Genomic DNA, 27,490 nt, shown 5'->3' with positions numbered 1-27,490 from the left:
TTTTTCCGCCTGCATTGTGAATGTGAAAACCCTTGCCTACTTCTTGAAAATGTGTCCCAGTTATTCTCCCCCGTCCTGTTTGATATTAATGAGAAGCAAATCATATAGTGCTTGCTACACACACTAAGGGCTTTTTAAAAAAAGAAGAGCATGCATTGATGTGCTGGCATTTCCTACTGAGTCAGCACTTGTGGGAATGTCATTGCACCCTATCTGTTTCTGTGTTCTTCTTGGCCCTCTCTCTGAATTTTTTTTAATGGATTTCAATTGAATTTTTAAAAAAATATTGAAAAAGTCACAGCCAGAATTGTCCTGTCCCTGATTCCTTACAGTCTTCAGAGCAGGGATGAGGAGTTAAAACCCCAAACCCGAATCTCCATTCTTTTTAAGGTGTAAAAACTGTTGGCAGCTCAGATCTTAGAGTGAAATTGATCAGATCTGTTGAATACAAGTATGCTGGGAATATTTGGGCTCTGGCGGAGCCCTGAACAAGCACTCCTAATGTTATTTCTGTATTGCCTGGGTAATTTATTCAGCCTAGGCCTTGCAATACATCCCAAGCAGCACCTGGGGGAATCATTTATACCTGACACAGGGCTGCCATCCTGATGTTTAATTCATGCAGGAGAAATGTTTTTATGAAGGACCTTAAAAAGTGTGTGTGTGTGTTAAAAAAAACCTTGACGTTGAGATTCCAGTTTCCTGCAACCTCATTAAAACTTCTCTCTTTCGGCTTCCCAAGACCTTTGAATCTTCTTTTCTTTTTATCTGCTGCTCTTTTTTCAAGACAACAAGATGTTTCTTTGCTGTCTTGTGAATAATCCTACTGAGAATTGCATATTTTTAAAACCGATTAGCAGGCTGAAGGGTGTTTTGAGGCTATTTATTAGAATGCAACTTCCACTGAAATCAAAGGGACCAGAAGTTGCTTTGCATTAAGTGAGTGGCAGAGAAGCACCTTTCCTGGAGTTGCAGGGTGGCATTGGCAACAGCTAGACAGTGCTCTCCTTGGGAGGAGAGCAATGTCCAATCTTGATAAAATAGTAAAGAGTAGAGACATCAGACTGGCAACAAAGATCCGCCTAGTCAAAGCCATGGTATTCCCTGTAGTAACCTACGGATGTGAGAGCTGGACCTTAGGGAAGGCTGAGCGAAGGAAGATCGATGCTTTTGAGCTGTGGTGTTGGGGGAAAGTGCTGAGAGTGCCTTGGACTGCGAGAAGATCCAACCAGTCCATCCTCCAGGAAATAAAGCCCGACTGCTCACTGGAGGGAAAGATACTAGAGACAAAGTTGAAGTACTTTGGCCACATCATGAGGAGACAGGAAAGCCTAGAGAAGACAATTATGCTGGGGAAAGTGGAAGGCAAAAGGAAGAGGGGCCGACCAAGGGCAAGATGGATGGATGGCATCCTTGAAGTGACCGGACTGACCTTGAGGGAGCTGGGGGTGGTAACGGCCGACAGGGAGCTCTGGCGTGGGCTGGTCCATGAGGTCACGAAGAGTCGGAGACGACTGAACGAATGAACAACAACAAGACAGTGATAGTTGGGGGTAGAAGGAGGATCGAAAGATCGTTCTTTGAGTTGTTGTGAGTTTTCCATGCTGTATGGCCATGTTCCAGAAGCATTCTCTCATGATGTTTCACCTGCATTTATGGCAGGCATCCTCAGAGGTTGTGTGGTCTTACAACCTCTGAGGATATCTGCCATAGATGCAGGTGAAACATCAGGAGAGACTGCTTCTGGAACATGGCCATACAGCCTGCAAAACTCACAACAATCCAGTGATTCTGGCCATGAAAGCCTTCAATAATTGATCTTTATTTGTTTCAGTGTGACCTTTAGTTGAAGGGCTGCCCAGTTTTAAGTCCAGGTTTCAGATTCTTGAGAGACGAGAAGCAGGGTCTTTGAAGTTGTCCATCAACTGTTAGCAGTTGGATAGCAGGCTTGAGGCCAAAGTCAACCAGGTCACCTAGCCACAATCTTCCACCGGCTGTTAGGAATTGTGGGAGTGAGAGTCCAAAACACCTGGAGGGCCGAAGTTTGCCCATGCCTGGTCTAAGACCAATAATGGACATGGTTAGGTCCAGTTGGAACTCTCGGAATTCAGAATTAATTCGGATTAAATACCTTTTTGAAGCCCTTCCGAAGCCAGTGTCGCCATTTGTATTCCGACTCAGGAAGTGAGTCGGAAATGACTCAGCCTTCAGCAAGCAGCAGGTTGCATGCTGGGATGCTTGCTTCCTGCCAATGTGGTGAGAACATGAGGAGGGGCAGAGTTTCAGCACAGCAGCCATTTCACTATAAAAAGGGCTGGGTGTGCCTCAGGGGCTCATTGCGAGCTGGGGAAGTGAACGTGAAAGGAGGTTGGGTGGGAAGGGTGTTTGGGAAGCGAACAACAGGGCAAGGGGACTTGTGTGTTGCAGCTGACTGTTGGGGGGGAAGAAGGGCAGGGCAGCAGACAACATCGCAGGGACAAGTGCTCTCTTGTCTGCCAATGCCTATTAATTATTTATTTATTTATTTATTTATTTATACCCTGCCACCATCTCCCCAAGGGGACTCGGGGCGGCTCACATGAGGCCAAGCCTAAACAACACAAAAATAAAACAACAAAACAATAAAGCAAATAAAACAATACAAATAATATAACTCACATATAGGCAATAACACAAAAAATTAAAAATTAAAAACCTATGGCTGTGAAATCTACTTTTAAAACCCCTCATTCCCATTTTGCTTTGAGTTCGTACAGAGGTATACCAGAAATCCCCTTTTCACCAAGTACTTCCCTTGCAGAAGCAGTGAATTAAGCTTTCAAGACCCTTCATTCCCAATTTGCTCTGAGTTTGTACTGAGTTATACTACAAATCCCATATTCTCCAACCTTATTACTTAAATTACTTTAAAAATTGTCTAAAACCCATGGATCATCTGAACATGTTTAAATTTAGTATGCTGACAGAGGAGGAGGTTTTCTACCACAGTGGCAAGTTTGTCAGTAGTGGTCTAAAAATGAGGAAGAGAGAATCCCCAGAAGTTTGCCCTGTTCTGTTTGCAGTTTCTCACCTGTTGTGCAATTGCGCCTGCCGTTAACGAAGCAATTCAGAAATTTCGGATATTTCGGAAAATTCTGACTTTTTTCGGAAAAAATCGGAAATCAATTCCGAACCGACTCATCAGCGCCACCTACATCCGAAACTAGTTTTGAACCATTTTTTCCTTGATCGAACAAGCCTAAACAATAAACCTGGAGCTCAGCCTTTGTAAGTAGGTGCACCTTTATCCTTTACTAGCTGTCCCCTGCCACGCGTTGCTGTGATCCAGTCTGTTGATCTGGAAAATAAAGTAATGAGAAAGTGTTGGTTTCTAATATATGCAATGGGTAAACGGTATTTCTTGCAGTTTCTTTGTCAGTGTTAATGTGGAGAGTGTTTGGTTTGCCCACCCTGGAACATGCAAGATATCATCGTCCTTCTTTAAGGGTCCCTTTCAAATCTATGATACTATACCTGTGTGAGAGAGAATCATATCTATCTATCTCTATGTCTGGATGGTTCTTTGTCAAGAGGATTTTGATTACATTTTCTTGCCCTGATGAAGAGAGTTGGAATGGATGGCCTTAAGTATTTTCTGATGGTCATGTGTGGGAGGTTTGCCCCAATTCCATCGTTCGTGGGGTTCAGAATGCTCTTTGATTGTAAGTGAACTGTGAATCCCAGTGACTACAACTCCCAAATGTCAAGGTCTATTTCCCCCAAACTCCATCTGTTTTCATATTTGGGCGTATTGAGTGCTTGTGCCAAGTTTAGTCCAGATCCATCATTGTTTGAGTCCACAGTGTTCTCTGGATGTAGGTGAACTACAACTCCCAAACTCAAGGTCAATGCCCACCAAACCCTTCCAGTATTTTTGGTTGGTCATGGGAGTTCTGTGTGTCACCTTTGGTTCAATTCCATCATGGGTGGAGTTCAGAATGCTCTTTGATTGTAGGTGAACTATAAATCTCAGCAACTACAACTCCCAAATGACAAAAATCATAATTTTTTTAGTGATGGTCACTCCTTGTGTTGTGAGACGTTTTGTTGCCAAATTTGGTGCGATTTAGTTCATTGGTTCTTTTGTTTTTAAGGTACTCATTTTGCACAGAGCATTTTTATATATATAGATTGTTCATAACCATGATTTTGGGGCATCCATAGGCCTGATGTGGCCCGCAGTGAAAATGAGTTTGATACCCTTGATCTACACTTTGCTTGTGCCAATCTATGATGTCCCCTTGCCTCTTTTGGAATGAGTTGTTTTTACTTTCTCTTAGGCACAAGAGAAGGTGGTATTGATCTGTGGGTTTTTTTTCCCAATCTAAGTAAACATCGCAGTTGCTCATAAGTTAGGTTTGCTCTTACCTCCGAAATGCACACACAATACTTGCTGCGATAACTTCATGGAGCCGCCATGAAATTGGACTGACGTTGTGAACTCAGTCACCATAGCAACCCATTTCTCTTTTCTTTTTTCTTTTACCTGCATTGTTGTTTAAGCTTCTCTCTTTCTTTTTTTCCTTCTCTCTCTCTCTTCCTGCCCTGTAGGTTAACCTGGATCTGACCTCTCTTCTTGACAGTGAAGATAAAAAGTCAAAGAACAAACGGGGAGTCCTGCCGAAACACGCTACGAATATCATGCGCTCCTGGCTTTTTCAGCATCTTATGGTGAGAGAAGTCAACAAGTGTGTCTGAGAGATTAACCCCTTGGGATTATTTTCCATTACAGAGGCGCCAGTCTTGAAGGGTGCTCACTGTTTGTGTTTATGGAGTGCTTCGCTTATCTGGGATCGTAAGCACAAAACCTCTTCACAATGGTCGGGAAAGAGGATGCAGGGAGGCTTAAGGCACACGCGGGGTATTCCTTGCGGATTTGAGATAAAATTACACAGTTCATCCACTCGACACGAAATCACTTGCGCTGCCGCAGCACACATAATCCTGGCAAAATGGGATAGAGGTGGCTTGCTCTGGGAATTTGCAAGTATGACATTCAACATCTCTACGAGTCGGGAATCTTCCCATTAATGTACAGCTGTAAGTCCATCTGCAGGAAACAGGCTCATTTGGAAAATGTATATGGTATAGGACACCCCTGGTAGCGCAGTGGGTTAAACTGCTGAGCTGCTGAACTTGCTGACCAAAAGGTTGGTCGACATTTATATGCCACCTTTCTCACCCCAAAGGGGACTCAGAGCGGCTTACAATATATATATATATATATATATATATATATATATATATATATATAGTTATTACAGGGGGTTAAAGCACTGAGCTGCTGAGCTTGTTGATCGAAAGGTCGAAGGTTCAATTCCGGGGAGCGGCGTGAGCTTCCGCTGTCAGCCCTAGCTTCTGCCGACCTAGCAGTTCGAAAACATGCAAATGTGAGTAGATCAATAGGTACCGCTTCGGCGGAAAGGTAACAGCGCTCCATGCAGTCATGCCGGTCACATGACCTTGGAGGTGTCTACGGACAATGCTGGCTCTTCGGCTTAGAAATGGAGATGAGCACCACACCCCAGAGTCAGACATGACTGGACTTAATGTCAGGGGACTACCTTTACCTTTTATTAGCATAGTCCAATATCAGTATTAAATATTCCTATATTGTGCTATACCATTATATTGTGATATTATTAGTAATATTACATGTAATATAAATATATAGTTATAATATATTATTACTATTAGTATTATATTGGATTACATTATAATATTATAAATATTATATGTATATACAATATATTATATTATATTATATTATATTATATTACATTATTAGCATAACACATGAGACAAGGTGGAACTTTCCCCTGGCCCCCTCTCTCTTCACTCTGGCCAGATTGGCAGTTGGTGCTGGGGGGAGGGGTCCCCTCATGATGACATATGCAGGAGACAAGGTGGAACTGTCCCCATTGTGACAGCACCACCCAGTCCCTGTTTCTGGCTGGTAAAACAATGGCAACAGTAACCCCAAGAGGACAGGACACCAGTGCCAATGCACGTTCAGCCTGGCAGGCAGCGAGTTAAACTGCTGAGCTGCTGAACTTGCTGACCAAAAGGTTGGTGGTCCGAATCTGGGGAATAGGGTGAGCTCTTGCTGTTAGCCCAGCTCCTGTCAACCTAGCAGTTTGAAAATATGCAAATGTGAGGATTTTCCCAATATATTTTTGATTTCTCGCATGACCAACACATGTGGAAATATGATCCCCCTACCTTCCCACACTTCCAACACTTCGTATTTATGTTTCTGTAGCACTTCCCTAATTTCTGTGGGGTCATGTACCACCGATGTGACGTCTTGATCCAATTTTCCTTTAATTCTGTCGCATATGTATATTTCATTTTTCTTTTCCAAATTTCCTCCCATACTTATAGAAACATAGAATCAAAGAGTTGGAAGAGACCTCATGGGCCATCCAGTCCAACCCCCTGCCAAGAAGCAGGAATATTGCATTCAAATCACCCCCGACAGATGGCCATCCAGCCTCTGTTTAAAAGCTTCCAAAGAAGGAGCCTCCACCACACTCCGGGGCAGAGAGTTCCACTGCTGAACGGCTCTCACAGTCAGGAAGTTCTTCCTCATGTTCAGATGGAATCTCCTCTCTTGTAGTTTGAAGCCATTGTTCCGCGTCCTAGTCTCCAAGGAAGCAGAAAACAAGCTTGCTCCCTCCTCCCTGTGGCTTCCTCTCACATACTTATACATGGCTATCATATCTCCTCTCAGCCTTCTCTTCTTCAGGCTAAACATGCCCAGCTCCTTAAGACGCTCCTCATAGGGCTTGTTCTCCAGACCCTGGATCATTTTAGTCGCCCTCCTCTGGACACATTCCAGCTTGTCAATATCTCTCTTGAATTGTGGTGCCCAGAATTGGACACAATATTCCAGGTGTGGTCTAACCAAAGCAGAATAGAGGGGTAGCATGACTTCCCTAGATCTAGACACTATGCTCCTATTGATACAGACCAAAATCCCATTGGCTTTTTTTGCCACCACATCACATTGTTGGCTCATGTTTAACTTGTTGTCCACGAGGACTCCAAGATCTTTTTCAAACATACTGCTCTCGAGCCAGGCATTGTCCCCCATTCTGTATCTTTGCATTTCGTTTTTCCTGCCAAAGTGGAGTCTCTTTGCATTTGTCCCTTTTGAACTTCATTTTGTTAGTTTTGGCCCATCTCCCAAATCTGTCAAGATTGTTTTGAATCCTGCTCCTGTCCTCTGGAGTACTGGCTCTCCCTCCCAATTTGGTGTCATCTGCAAACTTGATGATCATGCCTTCTAGCCCTTCATCTAAGTCATTAATAAAGATGTTGAACAGAAAATATTGTCCTTCCAATATTTTCCTTCCATCTTTTCATATATATTTTTCTCTTTTGTTCTTTCTAGGTTCCATTCTCATAGTTTCCTATATATTTTCATTATTATCTTATATTCTGATTTCATTTTTTTCGCCAGCATGTATTTTGTTCTTGGAAGCGCCTTTCTTTGACTTTCTGAAAACATTATTTTATTTGTCTGGGTTGGTACCATGAATTTTTTTTGTTTACTGTATTCATTTCCTATTGTGTTTTTAATATTATCATTCCTCCTTCCTCTCTTATCAATTCTTTATATCAATTCTTGGCCAATTATTACCATCCTAGTACCCTCCTCTGTGTCGCTTCTAATGGAGATATCCATAGGGGTGTTTTTCCACATAGTTTTTTTTTTATATTTTTGCCAAACTTTTAGAATAGCCCATCTTACAAAGTGATTACCAATTTTTACTTCTTTTTTTTTGAGCCTTCAAACCATAAATATTTATTATATTATTCTTTTTTAAAAGAAAATATGCAAATGTGAGTAGATCAATAGGTACTGCTTCTCCAGAAAGGTAATGGCGCTCCCTGCAGTCATGCCGGCCACATGACCTTGGAGGTCTCTATGGACAATGCTGGCTCTTCGGTTTAGAAATGGAGATGAGCACCACCCCCCTGAGTCGGATACAACTATACTTAATGTCAAGGGAAACCTTTACATTTTTCCTAAAACAGTTTCCTATATTTCTGTGAACCATCTCTATGACTACATGACCTTGGAGGCGTCTGTGGACAATGCCGGCTCTTCGGTTTAGAAATGGAGATGAGCACCACCCCCCTGAGTCAGACACAACTATATTTCATGTCAGGGAAAACCTTCACTTTTTCCTAAGACAGTTTCCTATATTTCTGTGAACCATCTCTATGACTGCATGACCTTGGAGGCATCGGTGGACAATGCCGGCTCTTTGATTTAGAAATGGAGATAAGCACCAGAGCCAGACATGTCTAGACTTAATGTCAGGAAACCTTTACCTTAGGACCCCTCTTATTCAAAGACTCTGAAAAGTCACATCCAGTCTCATACAGTGAAATGTTTTACACCAATTTCCATTGAGTCCATTTTGTTGTTACTATTCAGGAGCGATTGGCAAAGTGCTTTAGCAATAGTACACTAGTTTTTTTATCATGTCAGAAAGAACTTGAGAACATACTGCAAGTCGCTTCTGGTGTGAGGGAATTGGCCATCTGCAGAGACATTGCCGAGGAGACTCCCAGATGTGTTACCATCGTGCTAGGAGATTTCTCTCATGTCCCCGCAAGCTAGAGCTGACAGACGGGAGCTCACTCAATCTCACAGATTTGGAACCAGAAACTTTCAGGTCAGCAACCCAATCTTCAGGTCAGCAGTCCAGCTGGCACAAGGGTTTAATCCATTGCACAACTTGAGAACATACTTCAGGTCGCTTCTGGTGTGAAAGAATTGGCCATCTACAGAGACGTTGCCGGGGAGACTCCCGGATGTGTTACCATCCTGCTAGGAAGTTTCTCTCATGTCCCCGCAAGCTAAAGCTGACAGACAGGAGCTCACTCCATCTCATGGATTTGGAACCAGCAACTTTCAGGTCAGCAACCCAATCTTCAGGTCAGCACTCCAACCAGCACAAGGATTTAACCCATTGCACAACTTGAGAACATACTGCAAGTCACTTCTGGTATCAGAGAATTGGCCATCTGCAGAGACGTTGCCTGGTGATGTCTGGCTGCATTACCATTCTGCTGGGAGGCTTCTCTTATGTCCCCAAAAACTAGAGCTGACGGGAGCTCACTCCATCTCATGGATTTGGAACCAGCAACCTTCAGGTCAACAACCCAATCTTCAGGTCAGCAGTCCAGCCAGCACAAGGGGTTAACCAATTGCACAACTTGAGAACATACTGCAAGTCACTTCTGGTATGAGAGAATTGGCCGTCTACAGAGACATAGCCGAGGAGACTCCTGGATGTGTTACCATCCTGCTAGGAGGTTTCTCTCATGTCCCTGCAAGCTAGAGCTGACAGACGGGAGCTCACTCAATCTCACAGATTTAGAACCAGAAACTTTCAGGTCAGCAACCCAATCTTCAGTTCAGCAGTCTCAGCCAACACAAGGATTTAACCCATTGCGCCACCGCAGCTCTATTACACTAGTTAAGCACTAGGATCATTTTGTTTTAGTAGTAGTCTTCCTCTGTTCCTCAGTTACCTCTGGATCGTGAGAATCATTGACTGCCAGAGCACAACATCCTTTAAAAACTCTCCTGCTTTACCTTTTAAAGAATAATATCACAAAAAGGAAAGCAGGAGAGATGCTTTAGCTCAGGAAAATAGTTGTTGATAAATCTTTTGAATGTGACAGTGAATTATTTTTGCATAGGAGTCGTAAAGGTGATTGAACACCTAGACACATAGGACTCCTTGGCTTAGAGGCAAAATGTAACTGCTGCAATGAGTATTGCACAGCAACATCCACATAAGCCAGCAGATCCAGAAAAAAGTCTGGAGAAATGAGTATTAAGTAGGAAGGAAGCCTCAGTCCCAAGAGAAGCAATTACCTCCACCACTGAAGGGCAATTCAGACAAGATGCATGGAAATAAACCCTCAGACGTTATAAGCAGTAATACATGCACAGAAATTGGTGCTGCCTTCACTGGGGGTTCTTTCACACAACGCATCCCATGTCTACACAGGCAAAATAAAACATACCCCAAACTCAGTGTGAGCAATCCACACAATATACAGCCAGTTTTGCAACAGGAACACCACTTCCAGCCAATGATCTGGCCCCAAAATTGTATTTATTTATTTAAGTACTAGCTGTACCCGCCACGCATTGCTGTGGCCAACCTTCCCTCTTTCTCTCCTTCTTTCCCTCCTTCCTTCCTTCCCTCCCTCTTTCCTTCTTTCCTTCCTGTCTTTACATCTCTTCTTCCTTCTCTATCTCTTTCCTTCCTTTCCCATTTTCTCTCTTCTGCTGTCTCTCTTTTCTTCCTTCTCTCTTTCCTTCTTTCCTTCCCTCCCTCTTTTTCTACATCTTCCCCCCTTCCTTCGCTCCCTCTTTCCTTCCTTCTTTCCCTTTTCTCTTTCATTCTCTCCTTCTTTTTTCTCTAACTTTCCTTCCTTCCCCCTTTTTCTTTCCCTCCTTCTTTCTCTCCTTTCTTCCTGCTCTACCTCTTTCCTTCCTTCCTTCTTTCCTTCCTTCCTTCTCTCTTTGCTTCCATGCTTCGTTCTCCCTTTCCTTCCTTCACTCCCTCTTTCCTTCTTTTACTTCCTGTCTTTACATCTCCTCTTTCTTCTCTATCTCTTTCCTTCCTTTCCCCTTTTTCTCTCTTCTGCTGTCTCTCTTTTCTTCCTTCTCTCTTTCCTTCTTTCCTTCCCTCCCTCTTTTTCTACATCTTCCTTTGCTCCCTCTTTCTTTCCTTCTTTCCCTTTTTTCTTTCCTTCTCTCCTTCCTTCTTTCTCTAACTTTCCTTCCTTCCCCCTTTTTCTTTCCCTCCCTCTTTCTCTCCTTTCTTCCTGCTCTACCTCCTTCCTTCCTTCCTTTCTTCTCTCTTTGCTTCCATGCTTCCTTCTCCCTTTCCTTCTTAGAATCATAGAATCAAAGAATCAAAGAGTTGGAAGAGACCTCATCCAGTCCAACCCCCTGCCAAGAAGCAGGAATATTGCATTCAAATCACCCCTGACAGATGGCCATCCAGCCTCTGTTTAAAAGCTTCCAAAGAAGGAGCCTCCACCGCACTCTGGGGCAGAGAGTTCCACTGCTGGACGGCTCTCACAGTCAAGAAGTTCTTCCTCATGTTCAGATGGAATCTCCTCTCTTGTAGTTTGAAGCCATTGTTCCGCGTCCTAGTCTCCAAGGAAGCGTAAAACAAGCTTGCTCCCTCCTCCCTGTGGCTTCCTCTCACATATTTATACATGGCTATCATATCCCCTCTCAGCCTTCTCTTCTTCAGGCTAAACATGCCCAGCTCCTTAAGCCGCTCCTCATAGGGCTTGTTCTCCAGACCTTTGATCATTTTAGTCGCCCTCCTCTCCACACCTTCCAGCTTGTCAATATCTCTCTTGAATTGTGGTGCCCAGAATTGGACACAATATTCCAGGTGTGGTCTGACCAAAGCGGAATAGAGGGGTAGCATGACTTCCTTAGATCTAGACACTTTCTTTCTTTCCCTCTTTCTTTCTTTCTTTCTTTCTTTTCTTTTCTTTTCTTTCTTTTCTTCCCTCCCCTCCATCTTTCTTCCCTTTTTACTGTATTGTCATTTAGCTTTTCGTCATTTAGCTTTTTGGGGCTTTTTAAGTCCCTTCTGCTGTGTTTTTCAGTGTTTTTATGAGTGAATGACATACATTGGGTTGTTAGGTGTCTTGTATCCAAATTTGGGGTCAATTCCCCCAGTGGTTTTCGAGTTCTGTGAATAGCACAAACGAACATTACATTTTTATTTATATAGATTTATATTCCACCCTTCTCACCCCGTAGGGGATTCAGGGCTCATCACGGAACACATATAAGGCAAACATTCAGTGCCATTATACACTGACAAGACAGACAACTGCACATAAGGCAAAGGTAAAGGTTTTTCCCTGACATTAAGTCTAGTCGTGTCCAACTCTGGGACTCTGGTGCTCATCTCCATTTCTAAGCTGAATAGCCAGCGTTGTCCGTAGACATCTCCAAGGTCATGTGGCCAACATGACTGCATGGAGCACCCTTACCTTCCCACTTATTGATCTACTCACATTTGCATGTTTTCAAACTGCTAGGATGGCAGAAACTGGGGGTGACAGCGGAAGCTCACACCGCTCCCTGGATTTGAACCTGCAACAAGTTTAGATAGAGATATATATAGGCTTTCCCATCTTCGGGAAAGCCTATATGTATCTGTGGAGTCACAGGTGACTCCAAAGCTTCCAGGAAACTCCATAGTGACCTCCCATTATTTTTGACACATGAATTGCTGGATCAGGCCGGATCTAAGACAATGCAGTATCTAGATGTTGAAAAAGATGCCTCCTTTTATCCTTCTGAAGATTGCCACTGCCACTGTTTTGCCAGAAGCAAAACACGCAACACAGCTTCTGGTCACCCCATGGCTGGACACCCCATTGTGACATCACCACGCAGTCCCCAGGAAGACAAGATACCAGTGCCAATGAGCATTCAGGCCATGTGGACTCTCTATGCTGTATCTAGGGCAGCTCCAGAGAAGAGCATCATTTGCCTATGGAGGTGCAGCTTAACTTATGTTTCCACTTTTAACTACCATGGCTGCATCCTTTAGCATCCTGGGGGTTATCGTTTAAAGCTCTCTGCCTTCAAATTCGAATACTCCTCCCTGCACTATAATGATAATAATCGTCGTCGTCGTCATCACCATCTTGATGGCAAGGACAAATTCCCTTCCAAAAATAGGAATGGAACTAAAGCCCCACATTTCTAGGAATCAACTGTGTGATACATCACACAGTCCTAGACACTTGGGAAGTGTCCGATGTGTGATCCAATACAACAGCCAGAAGAGTGTCTGCTGTGGACTCATCTTGTTGTGTTTCTAATAATAATAATAATAATAATAATAATAATAATAATAATAATAATGTATTATTTCATGGATTTCATGGCTGGAATCACTGGGTTGTTGTAGGTTTTTTCGGGCTAAATGGCAATGTTCTAGAAGCATTCTCTCCTGACGTTTCACCTATGTGAGGTCACAACCTCTGAGGATGCTTGCCATAGATGCAGGTGAAACTTCAGGAGAGAATGCTTCTAGAACATGGCCATTTAGTTAAAAAAAAACCGGAGCCCCAGTGGTGCAGTGGGTTAAACCCCTGTGCCGGCAGGACTGAAGATCGATAGGTCGTAGGTTCGAATCCGGGGAGAGGCGGATGAGCTCCCTCTATCAGCTCCAGCTCCTCATGCGGGGACATGAGAGAAGCCTCCCACAAGGATGATAAAATATCAAATCATCCAGGTGTCCCCTGGGCAACGTCCTTGCAGACGACCAATTCTCTCACACCAGAAACAACTTGCAGTTTCTCAAGTTGCTCTTGACACGACAAAAAAGTCCAATAACCCAATAATAATAATAATAACTAGCGGTCCCCTGCCACGCGTTGCTGTGGCCCAGTCTGGTGATATGGAAAATGTATCTTTGATGTTTCTTTGTCAGTGTTGATGTGAAGAGTGTCTGGCTTGCCCTCTCTGGAACATGCAACATATAATTGTCCATCTTTAGGAGTCCCTTTCAAATCTATAATACTTTATCTGTGTGTGTGTGAATTATATCTATCTATCTATATCTATGACTGGATGGCTCTCTGTCAGGGGGGCTTTGATAACGTTTTCTTGCCCTGGTGAAGGTAGTTGGACTGGATGGCCTTGAGTATTTTCTGTTGGTCATGGGGGTTCCGCGTAGGAAGTTTTCCCCAGTTTTATCATTCGTGGGGTTCATTCAGAATGGTCTTTGATTGTAGGTGAACTATAAATCCCAGTAACTACAACTCCCAAATGCCAAGATCTATTTCCCCCAAACTCCATCTGTGTTCATATTTGGGCATATGGAATATTCGTGCCAATTTGGTCCAGATCCATCATTGTTTGAGTCCACAGTGCTCTCTGGATGTAGGTGAACTACAACTCCCAAATGCAAGGTCAATACCCACCAAACCCTTCTAGTGTTTTCTGTAGATCATGGGAGTCCTGTGTGCCAAGTTTGGTTCAATTCCATCATTGGTGGAGTTCAGAATGCTCTTTAATTATAGGTGAACTATAAATCTCAGCAACTACAACTCCCCAATGACAAAATCATAATTTTTTGAGTGATGGTCACTCCTTGTGTTGTGAGACATTTTGTTGCCAAATTTAGTGTGATTTCGTTCATTGGTTCTTTTGTTTTTAGGGAACTCATTATGACTAGAGCATTTATATATAGAGAGATAATAATAATAATAATAATAATGGTAAAGGTAAAGGTTTTCCCCTGACATTAAGTCCAGTTGTGTCCGACTCTGGGATGTGGTGCACATCTCCATTTCTAAGCCGAAGAGCCGGCGTTGTCTGTAGACACCTCCAAGGTCATGTGGCCGGCACGACTGCATGCAGCACTGTTACCTTCCTGCCGGAGTGGTACCTATTTTAGGGATAATAATAACAACAACAACAACAAGAACAACAACAACAACATTATTTTTATACCCAACCTCCATCTCCCCAAAGGGACTCAGAGTGGCTTACATGAGGACGGGTCCGATCCACCATGGTTAAAATATAACATACTAGCTGCCCCCCTGCCACGTGTTGCTGTGGCCAAGCCTGGTGATCTGGAAAATAAAGTAATGAGAAAGTGTTGGTTTGTAATCTATGTAATGCCTTTATGTGTGTGGGTAAACAGTATTTCTTGCTGTTTCTTTGTCAGTGTTGATTTGGAGAGTGTCTGGTTTGCCTACTCTGGAACACACAACACATAATTGTCCTTCTTTAGGGGTCCCTTTCAAATTTATGATAGTATATCTCTCTCTATCTATCTATATCTATCTATCTATATCTATGACTGGACGGCTCTTTGTCAGGAGCGCTTTCATTACGTTTTCTTTCCCTGATGAAGGGAGTTGAACTGGGTGGCCTTAAGTATTTTCTGATGGTCATGGGGTTCTGTGTGGGAAGTTTGCCCCAATTCTGTTGTTGGTGGGGTTCAGAATGTTCTGATTGTAGGTGAACTCTAAATCCCAGTAGCTACAACTCCCAAATGTCAAGGTCTGTTTCCCCCAAACTCCACCTGTGCTCATGTTTGGGCATATTGAGTATTTGTGCCAGATCCATCATTGTTTGAGTCCACAGTGCTCTCTAGATGTAACTGAACTACAACTCCAAAACTCAAGGTCAATGCCCACCAAACCCTTCTAGTGTTTTCTGTTGGTCAGGGGAGTCCTGTGAGCCAAGTCTGGTTCAATTCCATCGTTGATGGAGTTCAGAATGCTCTTTGATTGTAGATGAACTATAAATCCGAGCAACTACAACTCCCAAATGACAAAATCATAATTTTTGAGTGATGGTCACGCCTTGTGTTGTGAGACATTTTGTTGCCAAATTTGGTGTTATTTCGTTCATTGGTTCTTTTGTTTTTAAGGTACTCGTTATGCACAGAGCATTTTTATATATATACTAGCTGTCCCCTGCCACGCTTTGCTGTGGCCCAATCTGTGTGTATGTGTTTTGTGTGTGTATATATGTGTATGTGTTTATGCATAAATACACATGTGGTTATGCTGAAGCCCACAGTGGGTTAAACTGTGAAACTTGGTAACGGAAAGGTTGGAGGTTTGAATCCAGGGAGCGGCATGAGCTCCTGCTGTTAGCCCCAGCTTCTGCCAACCTAGGAATTTGAAAACCTGAAAATGTGAGTAGATCAATAGGTACCTCTCTGACGGGAAGGTAAGGGTGCTCCATGCAGGCCTCATGACTTTGGAGGTATCTATGGATAACGCCAGCTCTTGGCTTAGAAATGGAGATGAGCACCAACACCTTCCCCCCTCCCCCAAATCGGACACAACTGGACTTAATGTCAGGGGAACAATGTGGTTATGTGCATGCATTGTAGTGGATTTGCGTTCGTGTGTGCTGCGCGGGGGTGTGTGAAGGGGCGCACGCGCGCGCGTGTGTGTGCCGCGCGGGGGGGGTGAGGGGCCATGTGTGTGCGCGCCGGGGAGTTTGCGCCAGTGCGCATGCTCAGTTTTGCCGTTTTTTGTGGTTGTTGTTGTATGGTTTTGATTTCAGAGTGCATTAGTTTGTACCTAGTGAGTTGTCCTTGGGGCATGGCAATTTTGGTAGAGTTTTGTGGTGGGGTTTTAGAGTTTTGCTTCCCCGTTGGACGCCAGTAGGAAATTTATAGATATAGATAGATTAAAATGTCTAAACATCAACCTTAAACAAAAACAGAAAAGCCACAATGTTATAACAAAATACGAAAACAAAACATCAAACCAATAACCAGTGAGCTGTACGATTCTGCACTGAAAATCACCCAAATCCACTGGAGGAAACCCTGCACCCTGATTTCCAAAAGAAAGGGCAGAGCACCTACTTGGCAAAGTGGGAGCGGGTGTGCCCAGGCAAGCTACTTATTTATGTATATTTAACTAAGTTGCCAACATAGAATCGTGGCCACTGTTTTTAGCAAGACTATTTTTTAGCAGTCCAGTATTGTCCAATCACAGCCGTGGTTAGAAATGTTCTTCTTCCTGAGTTTTTAAAATCAAGTTGGTATAACACAGTAACAGATTTCTAACAAGTTTCTGTGTATAAAGTTTCAAGGTCTCCCAAAAGTGAAAAGAAGCAAAGTGGGCCAAGAGATTTCTTTTGGTGTCTTCCAGGCCTTGCTATACTAGAATGCATAATTGTTGTAGACGCCCACCAACAACTGTCTTCCTGGCAAATCCTCAAATTACTAATTCTTCGACAGTAAGGGAGTGTCAGTAAATCGTAACAGTGTGCTTGCATTATCAGGGATTCCTAGAAATGTGGGGCTTTGGTTCCGTTCCTATTTTTGGAAGGGAATTTGTCCTTGCCATCAAGATGATTTGTCTGGGAAGTTGACGTATAAAAGACTGGACTTTTATCTCCTTCTGTTGCCTAGCCTACTGTTTTTGGCTAGTCGGAGGAGAACCTTTTACAATTCTTACTCTCTGATCCTTTCAACTAAGATGCCAGAAAATAAAATGAGGACTTTATCCATACACAAAGGTGCTCTACCCCTAGAAGAGTATTTCTCAACCTGGGGGGCGGGACCCCAGGGAGATGTTAGAGGGGTCGCCAAACACAATATTTCCTGTTGGTCATGGGGGTTCTATGTGGGAAGTTTGGCCCAATTCTATGACTGGTGGAGTTCAACATGTTCTTTGATTGTAGGTGAACTATAAATCCCAGCAACTACAACTCCCAAATGTCAAGGTATATTTTCCCCAAACTCCACCACACTTGGGCATATTGAGCATTCGTGCCAGATCCATCAATGTTTGAGTGCTCTCTTGATGTAGGTGAACTACAACTCCAAAACTCAACGTCAATGCCCACCAAACCCTTACAGTATATTGGTCATATGACTTCTGTGTGCTAAATCTGATTCAATTCCATGGTTAGTGGAGTTCAGAATGTTCTTTGATTTTAGGTGAACTATAAATCCCAGCAACTACAACTCCCAAATGTCAAGGTATATTTTCTTCAAACTCCACGACACTTGGGCATATTGAGTATGCATGCCAGATCCATCACTGAGTGCTCTCTGAATGTAGGTGAACTACAACTCCAAAACTCAACATCAATGCCCACCAAACCCTTACAGTATATTGGTCATAGGACTTCTGTGTGTCAAATTTGATTCAGTTCCATGGTTAATGGAGTTCAGAATGTTCTTTGATTGTAGGTGAACTATAAATCCCAGCAACTACAACTCCCAAATGTAAAGGTATATTTTCCCCAAACTCCACCACACTTGGGTATATTGAGTATTCGTGCCAGATCCAACATTGTGTGAGTGCTCTCTGAATGTAGGTGAACTACAACTCCCAAACGCAAGGTCAATGACCACCAAACCCTCCCTGTATTTTCTGTTGGTCATGGGTGTTCTGTGTGCCAAGTTTGGTTCAATTCCGTCATTGGTGGAGTTCAGAATGCTCTTTGATTGTAGGTGAACTATGAATCCCAGCAACTAGAACTCCCAAGTGACAAAGTCAATCCCCCCAATCCCACCAGTTTTCAAATTTGGGTGTATTGGGTATTTGTGCCAGATTTGGTCCAGTCAATGAAAATACACCCTGCATATCAGATATTTGCATTGCGATTCATAATAGGAGCAAAATTATAGTTGTGAAGTAGCAATGAAAGTAATGTTATGGTTGGGGGTCACCACAGCATAAGGAACTTTATTAAGGGGTCACGGCATTAGGAAGGTTGAGAAACAATGCCCTAGAGTATGGCTTCATCAAGTCCTGGGCCAGACTCCTCCTATCCCTAAAATAGGTACTCCTAGGCCAAGGATGGGCATTAAGTAAAGATACAATGGACATTTCAAACAAATATGTATCTTGGCCATGGACAAACAAAACAGGAGTTTAATCTTACTTAAGACAGCTTCCTACGGACCTCCTGGTGGCACAGTGGGTTAAACGACTGAGCTGCTGAACTTGCTGACTGAAAGGTTGGCTGTTTGAATATGGGGAGCAGGGTGAGCTTCTGCTGTTAACCCCAGCTTCTGCCAGCCTAGCAGTTCAAAAACATTCAAATGTGAGCAGATCAATAGGTACCGCTTCTGCAGGAAGGTAATGGCGCTCCATGCAGTCATGCTGGCCACATGACCTTGGAGGTGTCTATGGACAACGTCGGCTCTTTGGCTTAGAAATGGAGATGAGCACCAACCCCCAGAGTCGGATAAGACTAGACTTAATGTCAGGGGAAACCTTTACCTTTACCTAAAATAACTTCCTATATTTCTGTGAACCATCTCAAAGGTAAGTAAAATGGGATATAGAGCCAGTGGTAGGTGAATTCAGAGACAATGATGAGTGGAACCAAAACCAACCCAAATCATTCTGGTTTTGATCCCATCCTCACCATTATCGCAGTAACAATACTTAATTGTTCCTTAAAATGTTTAAGAAATAGAACCAGGCCTACCCTGGTTTAGAAAACACTCAGTGGCAGCATCATTCCTCCCAACTCTATTGCTGTGATGCAACAAAGTTTGCAATTTCTGCACAATCTGGATTTTACTGTGTGTTCCCCTAGAGAGAAGTTCCCATTTCTTTGGGAAATTAAACATTAAGCAGCAGGAAGGCATCAAGTTGAGGAAGGGTGCTCTAAATATTAAGAAACATCACCAGGAGATAGTGGTGCAATGGGCTAAACCCTTGTGCTGGCAGAACTGCTGATCCACAGGTCAGTGGTTCAAGTCTGGGGAGAAAGGGTTGAGCTCCCTCTGTCAGCTCCAGCTCCTCATGCGGGAACATGAGAGAAGGATGGTAAAACATCAAACATCTGGGCACCCCCTGGGCAACATCCTTGCAGATGTCCAATTCTCTCACACCAGAAGCACCTTGTAGTTTCTCAAGTCACTCAGTACTGCTGACCCACAGGTTAGTGGTTCAGATCTGGGGAGAACGGGTTGAGCTCCCTCTGTCAGCTCCAGCTTCCCATTCGGGAACATGAGAGAAGGATGGTAAAACATCAAACATCCAGGCACCCCCTGGGCAACATCCTTGCAGATGTCCAATTCTCTCACACCAGAAGCAACTTGTAGTTTCTCAAGTCGCTCCTGAAACAAGAAAACAAAACAAAAACAGGAGACCTGCATCCCTGTAGACAACTAGCATTTCTTCACGAAGTGAATGAGATACCTTGCCCCATTTGCTTTTGTGCAACATATCTGTCCTACTTATTTCTGGGTCAGACAGAGAAAACACAGTTCTTAAGCTGATCCAAAAATTGAGGCGAGGGGGGGAGGAAGCTAATCTCTTTTCACTCTTTAGCACCTATTATGTCGATGTTGATAAGACATAAAGCGTGCCCAGATTTCATAACAGCTACCAGACTGTCTGCATTGAGAGAGCTATCTCTCCTTCCACTAAGCTCCCCACCGTCACCACTATGACACTGTTTGGGATGAAAATATTTGGATGGAAGGAAATTGAGGAATATGCAGAAGGAATGTGTATCCCTTTGCTGTATTTAGTACTTTGTCTGCCACCTGGTGCCCATGAGATGAACTCCTATCCGAATTCTTCAATTTTCACAATAGTTTAGTAAACATCAAGCTGAAGAGAGCATTCATTCCTGGCCATGTCCTCAAAGCCCACTAATCTTAAAAGTGACAGTGACAGTGCTACTGTCAGGACCCAGAAGCCTTAAACAACGCCAGACACAGAATAAAGGTTCAAACACAGCTTTATTGCAAATAAAAGGACCTACAAAGCCCTTAACTTCAGTGCTAAGGCCCGCTGGAGCAATTTGGCACCAAAAATAAATCGATATGAGTAACAAAAATATAATCCGGATTATAGCGCTGCCTAATAATCCGGATTAAACAAAAGATGAAGCGAATTGCTTGAAAGTCAAAATAGAACAAAAACACAGTGTCTGAAGCTGGAAAAACGTGGTTTCAAAACTAAGAATTGTTATAGTCACAAAAGTATTAGCATACAAAGTCCAGAAGTCCAAAAGCATAGTCAAACCGGTCCGTGGTCAATCCAGTGTCAGAACTTTAGGTTCAAAAATATTTATTGAAGTAAAAGAAATACATTCTAGATAGAAAAGGTCTTGGAGCAAACTAGCTTACTAAATCTCAAAAGGGTTAAAAGTGAAAGGGTAAAAAGTGAAAAATCCATGCAGCTACATTTTGCCTAAAGAGAGAGGCAAAATGTGTCCTCACTGGAAGGAAGGAAAGGCAGAAGAGAACAAATGGCGGAGACCACATGGTCAACCCTGGGCAATAAAACTTAAAGCGGAAGTTAGCTTACTAAATCACAAAAGGGTAAAAAGTGAAAGGGTAAAAAGTGAAAAAACAATGCAGCTACATTTTACCTAAAGAGAGAGGCAAAATGTGTCTGCACTGGAAGGAACAAAAGGCAGAAGAGAACAAATGGGGCCACATGGTCAACCCTGGGCAATAAAACTTAAAGAGGAAGTTCCTTCACAGTATTCCATTCCTGTATCATCAAAGGGGCGAGGAGACTGTGGCTAGCAGGGGGTGTAAAGACAAAGCTCTTTTGGGAAACATGCGTGGTAAAGTGAGGAAAGGAGTCTCCAACACTACCAAAACAAATCTAGGTTTGGGCTTGTGTAGACACGCCATAAGATAAATAGCAGAAGCAGAGATGTTGCTATGAGAGGGAATTCTGTTTCGTTTACATCTCCCTCTCAATTGAAATTTTCCTTCCATCTCCAAATTTTTAGCATTGCATAACATAACATTTCAGTTGAGTATTTAGAGAGTTGGACATCAGAAGAAAGGGGACAGGAAAGGATGCCAAGAGAATGTGAACACAGCAAATAGACGGGTTCTAGATGTGAATATTTTCCAGTTTCTCTTTGCAGTGCCAATAATTTGAATCCTAAAGGGAAAGTTCCTTCTTATTTGGAAAGGCAGTGCCCGCAAAGCACACACAACCCTTGGAGCCACATCTGTGAGAAACTGGAGAGGCTGTAAAATGTGATAGCGAAAGAAAACGTGCATTAAACGTGCTGGGGGTGTATGTGATCTTGCATGGTCTATCCTTCTCGATGACTCATTTCTTTCATTTGTAAGTGTACCATAGGTTACTATCCTAGATGTAGGATAGATACTGCCTTGAGGGCTGCATTTCCACATCATTCATTCACAACAGTTGGCTCCAACTTCAAAAAGAATTTAAAGGCATTTGGCAGGTTTTTCTGAGTACTCTTTTGCACTGCAATTAATAAATATTCATGCAATTAACAGTGTTAAAAGGAGACTCTGGGGTATTCTAAGCTCCTTGTCCCAATTATCCCTGAAGCTGCAGGGCAAGGTAGCTATGGTGCAGCTTCCAAATATTTCTCAATTTTGCATTTGAAGAACATATATGTGTGTATGTGCATGTGCCCACTCATTTAACCATCGATGCAAAGGTCTGTTTCTCATAGTGGCAATATCGTCTCATTTCTCAATTCAGTATCTTGCCAAGCAGATATTCCAAAGGAACATCATCATCATCATCATTATTTGAAACACAACAAGATGAGTCCACAGCAAACAAGATCACACTGCTGGCTGTTGTATTGGCTCACGTGTCGGACACTTCCAAGTGTCTAGGACTGTGTGATGTATTGGCGAATAATGTGTGCAGATCCCAGTAAGGTGGCCTTCTACTGTTGGCAGATGGTAATTTTGTCAGTGGCGATTGTGTTTAAGTGCAGGCCAAGGTCTTTAGGCACTGCACCCAGTGTGCATTATCCTGGGCGACGACCAAGCCAGTATAGACTTCTTTAGAGTTTGTTTCACCATATTTAAATGGGTTGGGTGCACTTAGTTCTACTTCTCAGTTGAGACCACTCTGGCTTGGTTGAACCTGCTGGTAGTTTACACTACCGCCAGCACAGCTCTCAACATCATAGAAGCAGTTTAACCCCCCGCCAACGATAAGGTGGCACCCAGTGGGGAGATGATGATGATGATTATTATTATTATTATTATTTGAAACACAACAAGATGAGTCCACAGCAGACACTCTGCTGGCTGTTGTATTGGATCACACGTCGGACACTTCCCAAGTGTCTAGAACTGTGTGATGTATCGGTGAATAATGCGTGCAGATCCCAGTAAGGTGGCCTTCTACAGCTGGCAGATGGTAATCTTGTCAGCGCTGATTGTGTTTAAGTGCAGGCCAAGGTCTTTAGGCCCTGCACGCAGTGTGCGTTATCCTTATGCATCCTCTGACTTCCAACAGGCTGATATCCTTCGAAAAACATTTCCTTAAAAAGTTACCATATATACTCGAATATAAGCCGACCCAAATATAAGCCGAGGCACCTAATTATACCACAGAAACTGGGAAAATGTATTGACTTGAGTATAAGGCGAAGGTGGGAAATGCACCTGCTACTGGTCAATTTTAAAATAAAAATAGATACCAATAAAATTATATTAATTGAAGCATCAGGAGGTTCAATGTTTTTTAATATTTACGTAAAACTGTAATTTAAGACTGTCCAACTCTGATTTAACAACACAACCATTCAATTCTAAGGCTTCCCACCAAAATGGAACTGTAGAGGAGAGTCTACTGAACAAGCCAGTACTTGCCACATACCTGTACTGCAGTTACGAAGGTGGAGGCATTACTTTTTATTCAACCATCGTATTTACATAAAACTGTAATTTAAGATCAGACTCTCGAACTCTAGTTAAACCGTTATTCTAGTCTCCTTCAATGTACATGTTCTTATGTATCCTTCCAATAATAATAGAGCAAAATAATAAATGTAATAATAACAATAATAGAGTAAAATAATAAATGTAATAAAATAATAGAGTAAAATAATGTAAATTTAATATCAATAATAATAGAGGAAAAGAATAAATGTAAAAAAATAGAATAATAAAATAAATATAATAAAAATAATGCTAATAACAGAGGAAAATAATAAATAACTTTGGCTCGAGTATAAGCTGAGGGAAGCTTTTTCAGCCTAAAAAAGGGGCCACCATGACTGCAAGGAGCGCCATTACCTTCCCGCAGAAGTGGTAACTATTGATCTACCCGTCTCAGATGTGGTTGGTGGGCATATGGACCATCCCTCAAAAAACTGATTTTGTCATTAGGGAATTGGAGTTGCTGGGATTTATAGTTCACTTACAATCAAAGAGCATTCTGAACTCCACCAATGATGAAATTGAACCAGACTTGGCACACAGAACTTCCATGACCATCAGAAAATACTGGAAAAGGTTTGGTGGGCATTGACCTTGAGTTTTGGAGTTACCTACATCCAGGGAGCACTGTGGACTCAAACAATGATGGATCTGGACCAAACTTGGCACAAATATTCCATATGCCCAAATATGAACACAGATGGAGTTTGGGGGAAATAGACCTTGACATTTGGGAGTTGTAGTTACTAGAATTTATAGTTCACCTACAATCAAAGAGCATTCCGAACCCCACCAACAACAGATTTGGGGCAAACTTCCCACACAGAACCGCCATGACCAACAGGAAATACTTAAGGCCATCCAGTCCAACTCCCTTCACCAGGGCAAGAAAACGTAATCAAAGCCCTCCTGACAAAGAACCATCCAGCCACAGATATAGATAGATATATATGATTCACACAGAGAGAGATATAGTATCATAGATTTGAAAGGGACCCCTAAAGTAGGACAATGATATGTTGCATGTTCCAGAGTAGGCAAACCAGACAATTTCCAACACCGACAAAGAAACAACAAAAAATACCATCTACCCACAAGCAGAAAGAAATTACATATATTAGAAACCAACACTTTCTCATTACTTTATTTTCCAGATCACTAGACTGGGCCACAGCAACATGTGGCAGGGGATGGCTAGTTTGTGTATAAAATTGTTTATACTGAAATTGAATGTTTAAAATGGCTTAAAAGTGACTACCAAAAAGTCTTCGGAAAATCCCCTAAAAATAGACTATTGCAGTCCTGCTCCAGGCAGTGAACCTTACTATGAACCTACCAACAAATTCCCATAGATAACTTCCTTACACAAAAAAAGAAGAAGGCAAGAACATTCCATTAAACCACAAGAGATTTTTGATTTGGCTTTGTGTGCTGTTTCTTAAATTTCTCCGTTCTCAGCTTGCAGCCGAGGAATTTACTTTAATGCAATAATAACTCAAGCTCTCACTGTGGGCAATGGCTTAAAATGCCCAATGAGCACTTTTGTTTTCTGCCTAGACAGAAATAACCCATCAGGAAAGCATCACGGGGAAGCAAAATTGCTCCAATATCACTTGCCATAGATTTTTGCTTATATGCTGTGGCTTCTCAGGAGAGTTATAAATCAAGGGCAGCTTTTATTAAGCGTGAGTCCCTTTAATAAGCTTGTATTGCAGAGGTAGGTTACTAAGACTGTATCTACACTGCCAAATAATGCAATGTAGGTATCGCATTATCCTGGTGTGTCCACACAAGGCATGCAGGATAATGGGATTTAACCCAGGGTAAGCCACTGAATGAAACCCCCAGAGGTGCAGCGGGTTAAACCGCTGAACTGCTGAATTTGCGGATTGAAAGGTTGGTGGTTCAAATATGGGGAGTGGGGTGAGCTCCTGCTGTTAGCCCCAGCTTCTGCCAACCTAGCAATTTGAAAACATGCAAAAGTGAGTAGATCAATAGGTACCGCCGCATCAGCAGGAAGGTAACAGCGCTTCATGCAGTCATGCATACCACATGACCTTGGAGGATTTATTTATCGTGTCATCCACAACCAGAACATTGTATTACATTTCTAACAGAACAAAACAAACAAACAGATTAAAAAAAAACACAAATTTTGCAAACTTGGTAGCTGATTAAATGTCCTTTGACCAGTATCTGGCCACTTGGAGTGCCTCTGGTGTTTCTGCAAGAAGGTCCTCCATTGTGCATGTGGCAGGGCTCAGGTTGCATTGCAGCAGGTGGTCAGTGGTTTGCTCTTCTCCACACTCGCATGTCGTGGATTCAACTTTGTAGCCCCATTTCCTAAGATTGGCTCTGCATCTCGTGGTGCCAGAACACAGTCTGTTCAGCGCCTTCCAAGTCGCCCAGTCGTCTGTGTGCCCAGGGGGGAGTCTCTCATCTGGTATCACCCACGGATTGAGGTGCTGGGTTTGAGCCTGCCACTTTTGAACTCTCGCTTGCTGAGGTGTTCCAGCGAGTGTCTCTGTAGATCTAAGAAAACTATGTCTTGATTTAAGTCGTTGACGTGCTGGCTGATACCCAAACAAGGGATGAGCTGAAGATGTCTCTGCCTTGGTCCTTTCACTATTGGCTGCTACTTCCTGGCGGATGTCAGGTGGTGCAATACCGGCTAGACAGTGTAATTTCTCCAGTGGTGTGGGGCGCAGACACTCCGTGATGATGCGGCATGTCTCATTAAGAGCCACATCCACTGTTTTAGTGTGGTGAGATGTGTTCCACACTGGGCATGCGTACTCAGCAGCAGAGTAGCATAGCGCAAGGGCAGATGTCTTCACTGTATCTGGTTGTGATCCCCAGGTTGTGCCAGTCAGCTTTCGTATGATATTGTTTCTAGCACCCACTTTTTGTTTGATGTTCAGGCCGTGCTTCTTGTAGGTCAGAGAACGGTCCAGAGTGACTCCCAGGTATTTGGGTGGAGGAGTCTGGACAATGTGGACCTTGGAGGAGTCTGTGGACAATGCCCGCTCTTTGGCTTAGAAATGCAGATGAGCACCAGAGTCCCAGACACGATTAGACTTAATGTCAGGGAAATCTTTATCTGTGCTTTACAGATCCTGTTAATTTTTGTGAACACCACAATCCTGACTCAGATCAAAGAAGAGATAGTTTACTTAGGAGTAGATGATCATCCCCTTACTTTTTGCCTACTCCCACTCCTTCTGCTACTGCAGATGTAAGCAAATACAGTATTTCAGATAATCTAGATATATGGGTTATTTAATTTAGATATGTGGGTGGGCACACCCTCCAGAGTTGGACATGACTAGACTTAATGTCAAGGGGAAACGTTTACCTTTACCTTTAAGCCACTTGTTTTAAGAAAATACCGGGGAAGGTCTGAGCCCTGCTCCATTCCAGATCCAGATGTGGAATCCAGATTCACTCTCCACAGTCATTGCATGCTCCCTGGGCTCAGGCAGTCCAGGGAGATGGGATGGCCGTCCCTTCCTGTCCTCTGCATTCTTACTTTTCCACCCAGAGAAGGAAGAATGAAAGAGCATCTCTTGCATGGTAGCAGCCTCCTTTTTCTGAGCCATGTGACTGGCAAAGGAATAATAGAATCATAGAATTGGAAGAGACCTCATGGGCCATCCAACCCCCTGCCAAGAAGCAGGAAAATTGCATTCAAAGCACCTCCAACAAGAGCTATTGGGAAGAACCTCATGCCTGTTGAATCTGACCTTATAGAGACCCAGTCCTCCGATAGTGTTAGTAGGAGGGTCTTCAGCAAGATTCCATTCTTAGGCCCTGTCCACACAGATGTATAAAATCCACATTGAACTGGATTATATGGCAGTGTGGACTCAGATAATCCAGTTCACAACAGATATTGTGGATTATCTGCCTTAATATTCTGGGTTATATAGCTGTTATATGGAAAGGGCCTTCATCCCTGTATATGCCTGGGTCCACATCTGGCTGCTTCTTTCCAAATGCTTGCTTTTCCTCTGGATTTCATTTCTGGGGGGCGGAGAGCAAGGGAACAAGACTGAATCTTCCTTTCAAAAAGAAAGCCTTCAGGAAAAAAGGAGAAACCACCAAGAAACTGAGTTTTAGCTCTCTATAGCAATGCACCTGCAGTTCCCCTAGCTTCCAGGTTTTTTTTTGTTTGTTTGTTTTGTTTTTGTGTGTGTGTCGTGCCAGTAGCGACTTGAGAAACTGCAAGT

At 43.0% G+C, this 27,490-nt stretch overlaps 1 protein-coding gene across 2 annotated transcripts in view; it reads left to right on the top strand.

Annotated features, from left to right (window-relative positions):
- Positions 1-27,490, top strand: part of PKNOX2 (PBX/knotted 1 homeobox 2) — a 475,342-nt gene that overhangs the window by 435,270 nt on the left and 12,582 nt on the right. For both annotated transcript variants that reach the window (XM_060786950.2, XM_060786949.2), the window contains one exon: positions 4,591-4,710. In XM_060786950.2, the coding sequence (XP_060642933.1) occupies positions 4,591-4,710 (120 nt within the window). The remainder of the gene's footprint in view (positions 1-4,590; positions 4,711-27,490) is intronic.

The sequence above is a fragment of the Anolis sagrei genome, chromosome 7 (genome assembly GCF_037176765.1).
Source record: "Anolis sagrei isolate rAnoSag1 chromosome 7, rAnoSag1.mat, whole genome shotgun sequence".
Lineage (NCBI taxonomy): Eukaryota > Metazoa > Chordata > Lepidosauria > Squamata > Dactyloidae > Anolis > Anolis sagrei.
The sequence above is the reverse complement of the archived record's forward strand: the minus strand, read 5'-3'. Positions and strand labels throughout refer to the sequence as shown.